The sequence below is a fragment of the Vigna radiata genome, unplaced genomic scaffold (genome assembly GCF_000741045.1).
Source record: "Vigna radiata var. radiata cultivar VC1973A unplaced genomic scaffold, Vradiata_ver6 scaffold_23, whole genome shotgun sequence".
NCBI classification, from domain to species: Eukaryota; Viridiplantae; Streptophyta; class Magnoliopsida; order Fabales; family Fabaceae; genus Vigna; species Vigna radiata.
In genome coordinates, this window is record NW_014541837.1 from 1,794,405 (window position 1) to 1,805,814 (window position 11,410).

At 37.1% G+C, this 11,410-nt stretch overlaps 1 protein-coding gene across 1 annotated transcript; it reads right to left on the bottom strand.

Annotated features, from left to right (window-relative positions):
- Nucleotides 1–8,932: 8,932 nt before the first annotated feature.
- LOC106778571 (mitochondrial import receptor subunit TOM9-2-like) lies at nt 8,933–9,701 on the bottom strand. The gene has a single exon (XM_014666540.2). It carries the CDS (start codon nt 9,557–9,559, stop codon nt 9,263–9,265), a length of 297 nt encoding a protein of 98 aa, XP_014522026.1. The 5' UTR covers nt 9,560–9,701; the 3' UTR covers nt 8,933–9,262.
- Nucleotides 9,702–11,410: the final 1,709 nt, after the last annotated feature.

Consider the following 11,410-nt stretch of genomic DNA (forward strand, 5'->3'; position numbering starts at 1 on the left):
AAGAAAATATCAGAAACTGAATGCCATGAAGAGTCTGCGGTTTATTTAAAATGAAAATGGAGCGTCGGTTGCTTGCGAAACCGACGTCTATAGTCACCTAGACATCGGTTATCTAACTAATTGGAAGTCCAAGATAACATCTGAACTAACTTTTTTAATGCCCATTAGACGTCGGTTTTTTTCTACCTGACATCTAAGCGCCTGGGAATCAGGTGACCAGCATTAATTGCAGCCAAGTAGACGTCGGCCCCCCAGGACAACCGACGTCAATGGCGCAGGAGAAGTCTGTCTTCTTGCCTACCTCATTACATTGGATGTTGGCTTACGGCAGAGCTGACATGTACCTCTTAATAGACGTCGCATTACCTTGAAGTCGACGTCTAGGTTACCATCTTATTTACGGTACTGCCACCGGTCATCATATGACGTCGGTGGAGCTCTAACATACGTCTATAATCTGACGTTAAACAGTGTTTTTCCACTAGTGAGAAAGATGATATATTTTAAATTTCATTTCACACAATACAAAAAGTAAGATGGTTAAAAAAGTAAACTTTTATATTTTTTAAGAAAATAAGAGAATAAAAAATAAAAAATGATAGTGTCAAATAAATATAATAAATTTATGTATCAAAAATATAATTTTTCTTTGTAAAAACCATGTGCACACAGTTGACTATTTTCAATTGAATTCAAAGTCTTTTCTGTACAGTATGATTATAATTAATAATCCATTATGTGTATGTTGTAGTTAATAGTGGAAGATTGCATTTTTTTTTTTTTAAGTTTCTTAGGCGAAAAAACTTGTGGTATTATATATATATGTGAAAAATTTGAATATTACTAGTATGGGCAAGTCATGTAGTACCATATGACTTCAAATGAAAAAATCGTGCCGAAGATGTACAACTTTAATTCTGGCATAAGTTAAAAGGTGAAATCGTACACCCCAACACGTTTTATGATTTTGATAATCAATTACAATAATGCTGTAACCGATTATCAGAAGAAAAAATGGATAAAACGCATGAAAATAATTGATTATCAGAGAGATTTGGCCATAGAAAACTTGTGATGTTTGTTGTATATTATTCATAATTTGGATAAAATGTATAAAGTAGAAAACAAGATACAATATAAAGCTGATTTACTTAACTTTATTTTTTTATTTTAATTGTTTTATATGCAAAGTAATTAATGTAACTAATTTTGTTTCAGTTGATAATAATGTTTAAAAATCATCTTTTCGTCAATATATCCCTTTTACATGATCAAGACAAGCACATTACGAAAGATATTTGGGAGGAGTATGGAAGAGTTATTCGTCCTTTGCAATCTGGATTTTGAAACATTTAGATCAAGTTGATCCAAGGGTCATAAATTTAGTTGATGCAGTTGGATTTGGGTATATATTGAAAGGTAGAGAACTAAAACTCACACCTTCCGCTTGCCAATCGGAGAAACCACCATAACTTTACAAGACGTAGCATTGCAATTGGGTCTTCTAATTAAAGGGGAGGCGATTACTGTCATCATTAGTGACACTGAACGAATGTTTCAAACTATTGGGGGATGTTCCCCAGACACATCCATAAGAAGAAACATAATCAAACTACCGTGGTTGAACAACAAATTTCAATAGTTGTTGAATGATGCAACTAATATCGTAATAGCTCAATATGCATGAGCTCATAAACACTAACTAGGAGTATATGAATGTCGGATACATATGTTAGTATGGTGTATTTAATGTATCTGTTACTTCTTAGGATCTTAGCAAAGGCTTCCAACTACAATTGAGGTTTTGTAGCTTTGTCATGTTCGTACCGTGTCCTGGATCATAGTACAATGTTTGACAAGACAACATAGGAGGATGCATGCTTTTATTACAGTTTTGGGTTTGGGAAAGAATAACATGCATTTCTCCTAAAATTAATTCATTGTGCGACGAAGATATTGTTGCAGGTGTAGGTTCCTCTTTGAAGAAGGTGGTGTCGTACGACGCAACCGATCTTTCATTACACCACCATTGTTACTAGATTTTGTCAAAAGTTTAATGACCTCCAACCTAGACACACATAAAAATTACTTCATTATTTTTAATGTATTTAATTTCAATACATCTGAAATTTCATTTTAATGGTTTGAAAATTCTTTTAGTTCCTCTAAACCCTATACATGCGATAAAAGATTCATCGACTAGTTCTAATTAATGTTTTTCTTATTAATCGAGCAATAATTTCTCTTATATGTTTTTCAACGACTGAGCATCAACAAGTCGATCGTATAATGCATCAAGTTGGGTTTCAACAAAACATTTCATCAGACTCAATAAATCTCGATGACACATGTAAAGAGGACAAGAGAGGAAGAACAAATAGAAACTAGGAAGAACACAATTAATGGTGAATCGTAATGTGGAATGAGTGACACAATCATGTTGTTCATGGGATACAATTTCAAAGAATTGGTCATCTGCACAACAACACACCGTACATGGGATGCAATGGTATATAAGTCATACTATCCAATATCTTGCACTTGTAGAAGAATCTTCTGATGATGAGGTACATTGTTTTAGTTTTATTTCCACTCTATTAATAATTTTATTATAACAATTTCACTTTTTTTATCAGTATGATACGTCGCATCAACCTCATCAACCTGCATCACATCCATACCATCCCTCACACTTCTACCTTAACCCTCATAGGTCTTTGTCTGAACACCTACAATATCCACACCACATGTTTCTGTTGGGAAAATCTCACAATACACACTCAGATATTTTTCTAAAATTGAGTCTTATTATTCATTGATAATTGAAGGGCTTTAAATATTCGTGATACTTACAATATTACGGGAATAAAAATAAAATCTGAAAATAAAATATCAGCTGTCTTAAAAATAAAATCTGCTTAACCTATCATAAAATAATATTGTACCGAAAATCATAACTACCTATCCCTATTTTATCTCAATCCAATCAAACTAAATATTACTAGACCTAAAAACTAATAAAATAAGATTCAAACAAAATTATTAATAAAACCCTAAAATTTAAGTTTATCCCAACAAACTCCCCCATAAACTTAAATTCTTCCTTCATTGTTTTCCATGTGCATCATCCCACATCGGGTTTGCTTCTTTCAATCAGATTTAAGTTGGAGTTATCCAAGCTCTTGCTAGTCATACATTGCTTCAAGCACTTTCTCTCCAAGATTTTCAGCTCTAGATCATACAATCGGTTCTTCTTTGCTTTTGCTTGGATTGCTAGACGACCATGCTTATCCTTTAAATACAGTACCTGGTCCTTCATAAAAATTGAATTACCGTTTTCAATTATCTGACCCATGCTTAAAATATTGCTCTTCAACTTGGGAACATAATAAACATCCATAATCTCTCCAACTCCTCCATTCTTTTGAATATGCCAAATTGTTCCACGCCCTTTCACAGCCACCTTGTAGTCATCTCCGAAAGACACAAATTTGGCCTCTACCTTGGTGAGTTCATAAAAAAAGTTCTCGTTCCCACACATATGATTGCTTGCTCCAGTATCTAGATACCATACCAATTTGGTAGAAATCTCATCAGTCTTTGCTTTCAAACATGGTCCAACATCCATCTTCTTCTGCTCCTCAAGCTCAACCCTCTGTTTATTCATAATCTCATTAGCTTCATCTAGAAGCCTGCCTATCCATTGAATCTCTTCATCTTTTTTTTTGAGTTCTTTTTCCATGTTTGTCGCATCTTTTACCGAGATCACTTCATCCATTATTGAGACCGAATTTTCCATGTCCACTGCATCCAAGCTCTTTACTAGCAACAATTCTTCTACATCTTCAGTAACGAGATTCGTCTCCCCCTTTGTCTCGGTCTTGCAATACTTTGCAATATGACCAAACTTGCCACAGTTGTAGCACTCTGTTGACCTACACTCGTTTGCATAGTGGTCGTACTTGCCACACTTAAAATACTCCACTCTTGACTGGTCTCCTCAGCCTTTTCCTTGTCCTTGGTCACGCCAATTATGTTGACCGGTTTGATCTTCATTATCATTACCTCGGCCACGTCCACCTTGTCCTCGGCCTCCTCACCCTCTTCCACTAGGACCTAAGCTTTGAGTAATCCGAGATTTATTACAGTCAAACCGTACCTGTAGTGTTTGATCATCGGGTTCCCTCTTTTCCTTTTTCTTCCTCAATTCGTGGGCTTTTAATGACCCAGCTAACTCCTCCACAGTGAGAGTTGACAAATCCTTTGTCTCTTCAATAGTGACCACGATACTTTCAAAATCATCCGTCAAATTTCTCAAGATCTTTTCTGCAACCCGGTTAGGAGGAACCTTTTCTCCGTTCATTCCGAGTTGGTTGGCCATCTTCTGTACTCGAGTTATAAACTCGGCAACTCCCTCATTTTCATCCATCTCCATATGTTCAAACTCTCTTCTGAGAGCTTGTACTCAGACTTGCTTCACGCGGGTATCTCCTTTGTATTCCACCTTCAAAATTTCCCATGCTTTTTTTGCTGACTTTGCATTAGCTATTTTCTCGAATCCAGATTCATCCACTACATTATACAAAAAGTACAAAGTCGATCTATCTTTCACTCGTGTCTTTTTTAATGTAGCAATCTGGTTCGCTGTCTGATACTCGTCATTCGCGGGTTCATTGTACTCGTCCTCCACTATGTCCCATACATCTTGGGATCCAAGAAGAACCTTCATCTGCAAAGACCAATTGTCGTAATTGGTATTTTCCGACAATTGTGGCACACTCATCCCATTGACTTCCTTTGCCATCTCTCTCACAAAAAATCAAGCACTCACTTTTTCTCTCACGGTGTTTGACTCTCTTCTCTCTCTTTTTCTCTTTCTCGGTACTCAGAGCATAAAGCTTTGATACCACTGTTGGGAAAATCTCACGATACACACTCAGATATTTTTCTAAAATTGAGTCTTATTATTCATTGATAATTGAATGACTTTAAATAGCCGTGATATTTACAATATTACGGGAATAAAAATAAGATCTAAAAATAAAATATCAATTGTCTTAAAAATAAAATCTAACTTAACCTATCATAAAATAATATTGTACCGAAAATCATAACTACCTATCCCTATTTTATCTCAATCAAATCAGATTAAATATTACTAGACTCAAAAACTAATAAAATAAGATTCAAACAAAATTATTAATAAAACCCTAAAATTTAAGTTTTACCCAACAAAACAGTTTCCACATTGGCACTTGGAACAAAACTTCCCACTACAATCGTCCTATTAGCATCATTCAGGGTTAGTCCTTCAAACATGTTTGCCACATCTACCATGAGTCCACCGTTTGCATATCCAAGAAGTTCTTCATCACACCATTTTTATCGATCGATGATGCCTTATCAACCATCAAAAGATCAAAGTTAGTCTATTGAAACTAAAAAAAAGATGAAACACCAAACCTCCCCACAATAAGACAGACGACCACAATGACAAAGAAATCAACCAACTTATGACATCAGAGGACATAAATGAATTATATTATTATTATACAATGTATTATAAGTATGAGTTTTGTATTTTTTCCTTTAATAAATAAAAAGAAATATTTTTCTTTACAACTAATTTATGTTTATTACCCATCTTTTGTCCCTTTTGCATCATTGCATCCAGATTGCATTATAAATACCCCCATTAACTTCATTTCCTAACACCTTTCTCTAATCCTTTGTGAAATCCTTTCTCAACACCTTCCTGAAGTCCTTTGCTCAAGTCCTTCTACCAAATTCCTTTCTCAACTCCTTTCTTAAGTCCTTATACAACACAACATGACCAACTTTGACAGTGATATGATTGTCATAACTGATACAGAAAACCTATATAATTCATTCATGGCAATCTTATTTCAAGATGGCAAAATCAGAGATGGTGAACATGGTATGAAATTTATCTGCCAGAGACCAAAATTGTTTCACATTTCATATAGCTGCACATTCAACCTCCTTAAAAATAAGTTTGTAGGATTTTTGTCAAACCAACAAACTCATCCTTCAACATCTTGTACTTCGGCAAACCCATAATTAATGTAGATCATACCATATGAAGCTCTTCAAATAGTAACAAATGAAGATGTGCTGTAAATCTTGAATTGTAAGTCTCAATTTTCAATTAACACAATTATAAAATTATATGTTACCTGATTCAAATCTATCAAGGAAATACTCAATCTTATGACTCTAACAACCACATCGAGTTCCACTTCCATAACCACCCGCATCCCAAAATCACAGACAAAAATATATCTCTGACAAGCTATGTTATTATTATTTTCAGCCCATTGTACATATATGGTTGGTGCAGCACCTTGAGTTGAATTGTGAGCTGTGTTATTTCCATTAACCTTTCCATGAAACTGGCAGCAGCTTTGGAGGTCATCTTTACTCCCCACTGTCACTTCTTCATAATGCTATTAATTTTTATATTATGATATAGCTTTCAACCAATTTTGAAAGTGCAAATATTTTGAAGTTCCCAGTTTTTGTCAAACACTTTGAGGAGTTTCTTTAACGCTGATTTCACTTTCGACTCATCAATTCCAAGAGTTTCCATTGCACGATAGGTCGTTACCACCCTTTCATTGGGTGTCATTTGTAATCAACTAGTAATTACTTTTTCCACAGGTTCCTAAAGTGTAGAACGCCCCTAAATTTCAAAGATTTTTTGAAAAGAGAAATACAACCACACAATTTATGAAAAATGAGCTATTTGATCAAAACATTCTTTAGGCAGTGACTTCGAAAGAAGAAGCTTGGATAACGCTTAAATATTAGCTATTCAGCTTTTCAATAACAAAGTAGGTACATTAGCAAAATTCTAGACAACAATTAATAAAAGAAATTAAATGATAAAAAAACTGCCTATCCTGACATAGAAATACAATATTCCACACCATCGATATTTTTTCTCATAAGAAAGCCCACATTATAATATGAACATTTCTAGGTTACTCTGTGTAGTGTAAGGGAGTGGTCGGTCAAGTGAAAACAGGATGAGTTGGCAAGAGGAATAATGAGAATCAGTCGGGAAGGCTTGAGAGTTGATCAGCATGGTTGGTAGGCCGGCCGGTTGAACGAAGAGATAATTAGGGGGCGAATCTTGCGGTCACGTCAGCAGCGGTTATAATTAAAGGGAGAATCTTGCGGGATTGTGGATCAGCGGTTATAGGTAATTAATATCCATTAACTGAGTTAAATGCCTATAAATATAGGAATGTTAACCAGGTATACTACACTTGATCTAATTACATTTACGTTGATTTCATTGTGACTTTGCTGACTTGAGCGTCAGAGTACTAACCTGCAGGTCACAACCGATCGATCGTAGGCGTAAAAGATCTTCGGAAGCATATTGTAAGGATAGTTTGGAGTGTACCTTACATCCGAAACACTCTGCTTACAATAAAATACCCAAGGAATCAATAAGTCGAGTGAATTTTTCAACTTCTCCATCTCCGTAATATTTCAATTATAGACATGAAGCTCATAGAGAGAAACAATGAAGATGATTCGAACTCCTTGGGCAAAATGAGGAGAGAAAAAAGGACAAGGGACACAAACTTAAGTGCAATAAGATGAGAGAAAGAACACAGTAACAAACTGAAAATCTGAGTTAAATTTTGAAAAACCACCATGTACATTACACATGCCGTTACCCAAAAACCCTAAGTAAAACCTCCCAATGAAAATGTAACAGAGTATTTGAACACAAGCTGAAACTTAAACACTTGCTCCAACAATCAAACATAAAAGCGACACAAAATCATTTAGAAACACAAACAAAAAATTTTTTCACCGAAAAAAGATGCAAACAAATAGACCTGATGCACTGGTGCTGATAAACTGATAAATTTCAGTTATTGCATTACATGAGATGAGAAATCAAGTTAGTCTTTTAGAGAACAGCAGAACCATATTCTGTGAAATACTCCAACGATGGTGTGAGGATGCATATGGTTTGCTCACCAATTTCTCATATTCCAAAACATATATGAACCAACATGAATAAACGCAGGTGATAGGATTCATCAATCAATGCACGATCGGCGTCTGCTCGTTGGCACTTAGAGGTGCTAGTCACAACCAACTGGACCATCAGAATGCATCAACCAAACAGTGTGCTACAGATCTTGTGGACAAGATATCCCAGATAGCAACAAGGCAATGAAGTGATAGAACAGTAGAAGATGACATAGCTTCTTTGAATCAGAGGAAGCAGCTTACACTTTGACAGAACATCATGAATGAAACTCGAATTAGGATTATGTCAAAAAACACAAAAATACTAAGAGCGTGTTTAGATACAAAACCAGAAATGTTTTTGAAAAAAAACTTTTCTACTAGAAAAAGCTCTGTATTTCCAACGGAGAAGCTTTCAGATGCACTTCTAGCTTGTGTTCAACCAGACCATAAAAACAAAACCACCCCATCCAAGAAAAGGTAGAACCACCTTGTCTGAGAGTAAGCCAAGGTTACTTAAAGCTAGACCCAAAACTAGGGTGTTTCTACATGCTGGGTTATGAGGAACTCACCAAGAAGCTAAGACCACCAAAGATTATACCATGTTCAGGCACAGGCACAGGCACAGCGTGGGTCAAACTAAACAATAAGCATTCAGTAGTTATAGTATTGACCATCCGTTTCCAAATTATCATAACTTCAAGTTATTGATTTAACTCAACCCAACCCTTTGTTTTATGTTTTATTTTTGTGTCTTGTGAAAGAATTTAACAGCACCCGACAATCAGCAGAATAATTCAGGATCCTCATACATCCGAGCACCTTCCTTTCCCATAGTAATCCTCAATGTGAATAATTTGAAGCCAAAACTACTCATAAGGTTGCAAAAAGTATGATAACAAGCACAACCATCATAAGCTACAGAAACCTTGTTTCAAAAACAATACTCAAAGAAAATATAAGAACAATAACTAAGTTTGATCTTCAGCATAGGAAGCCCTTCTCAAGTTCATCACAGAAAAATTAACTCAGTTCAATGCAGAGTGAAACAGAATAATTCTACTAGAAAAGCAGGTAAATTACAATTGGAACAACTAATGACAGTATCAATCCTAAGAATACACAAAAACTTCTCACAGAAAGTGTTTCTTTTTATCAAAATCTAGAAAGGTAAAATTATTAAAAGCGGGAACTCCAGAAGCAGAAGCGCTTGCAGGTTTCAAATGGAAGGAAGAAAACCTCGCTTTTATTTGGGGGCAGGAGTGCCAAGGAGACTGGCCTGTTGGAGCTCGAGGTCGTTGAGCTGCTGCTCGCGGTCCATCTCCACGATGAGAGGGACAACGAGGACGAGGAAGGTGGTGCCGGCGATCCAGGCCGCCTTGCCGGTGCTCCGCAGGAGCTTCTTCGCAACAAAGACGGCGTCACCGGCGGCCTCTTTGCCACGGGCGACGATGGAGGAGCGCGAGATCTTGGCGAGTACGGAGCTGGAATCGCTGGGTCTGTCAGGAAGTGACACTCCACCTCTCCTGCCTTGGGACGCCATGGAAAAGGGAAACGAAGGAATTAGGATTCGCAAATTTGTTCTAACATCCTAATTCTGAAGCACTCGTTCGTTAGCAGTGCTTCCTTCTCCTTATACCCGTATACCCTCGTAGCTACCTACCTACCTATGTTTGTGTCATCGTTGTTCTAAAATCTCTATATACTATTCAAATTTATTTTTAGTCATTTTTCTATAACATCGTACCCTATATTTTTGTTGTTACAATAAAATATATTCAATCAAAATAATTTTAGTGACAAGATATCTTTCATTTTAATTGAGAGAAAATGTGTATCAATAAATTTACAACACAAGAAAACGTGTATAGAATAAAAAAGTAAATGAGGTTTTCTTGTTAAATACTAGTTATTAGACAATTAATCTACTTCAAGAAAAAGTTTTGATAATTTAAAAGAAAATTTTTAAATATAATATAAAGTGTTCCTGAGAAAAGGCACAAGGTTAGACACAACCTCCCCCTCTGCCTCCATAACGTAGTTTTCGTCTCTTCCCGAACGGCGACAACTTGCACGTTAGCACTCCGACGCTCAAGTCAACAGGGTTGCCTCAGTATGTATGTAAAGTAATCAGGAAAAAAAAATGTCATACCTGAGTAAGCTTCCTATATTTATAGAAATTGTCTTCTGTAACCGTTACTTTTACGTTACTCGCAAGATTCGCGTCATTAATGGTCGTTAATAACGTGCCCTTAATTTTCGCTTTTTCCATTTCCGCACTACCTTCTTGCCTAGACCCTCCAGCCTCCATGGGTCGTTCCTTCCGCATCCTCTCCCGATCATCCCTGAGGGTCTCCCGATCACCCTTGAAGCCTTCTCGCTCTACACGACATAGCACTACTTTCTTACCTGGATCCTCCAGCCTCCATGGGTCGCTCCTTCTGCATCCTCTCCCGATCATCCTTGCAGGTCTCCCGACCATCCTTGAAAGTCTCCCGATCTACCTTCCCGCTCTAGACTACATAAGCCCCCCAAGCCTTGAGCAGCTGATAAGTGTGAAAGGGTTTACTGCAGTTCTCCAAGGGGAACAACGAAACGTCACGAACTTAAGACCCTAGGATTTGAAGAGGCATGAAGGGATAGGGTTGACCTGCCTGTCATTCAACACAGACTTCGAAGAGTCGCGCACTATCCACCGTTGGATTAGACTGAGTTTAACGGCCACGATCAACCCCCAAAACCACTTTTTCCGACTATAAATAGGGAGGTGGTCCCTCCTTATTTGTTACTTTACTCATTTCAAGCATTGCCTCCCGATCTTGCGCCACTGCACCTCGATCTTCCTCTCAAATTTCTCGTTCTTCTTTTATCTCCATCAAGGTAATGTCTCTTTCTTCCCGATCTAACGGCACATCAAAAGACGAAGGTCGAGGGTATGATGACAATGCGGCTGATTCGTCCCCTCCCTCCAACACTGCTTCGGCCCACTCTGATTCTTCCCAGCAATCCGAAGATGATGGCAACGTAAACGTAGCGTTCAACGTAGATAGTTCCCGAGCCTGGTTTTCTATCATTCCTCCCCCATCCGTGCAGGGGTATGATTGGGCCCTTCACGAGGTACGAAACCATGTTCCTTATTTCATTACTACCACATCGGTGAGACACCTGTTAAGTAGGGTAGACTTTCTAGCCAACCTTCGGGATGTAGACGTGATAAGCTGTCGTTGAAGCTATCAAATTAATACTACTTTTCAAGGCAACTTCAGTATTGCCTAGTAGTATTCAAGAAAGTAGATAGGGCTACAGTAACCCTAAGTCGTCTCCCAACGAACACGGAATTGCTTTCGAATATCTGAAACTTATGTATGCTATGCAATGCTTAAGAACAAAAGTG

Excerpts from the sequence above, each read along its gene's own strand:
- LOC106778571 (XM_014666540.2), bottom strand. The coding sequence starts at position 9,559 with ATGGCGTCCCAAGGCAGGAGAGGTGGAGTGTCACTTCCTGACAGACCC.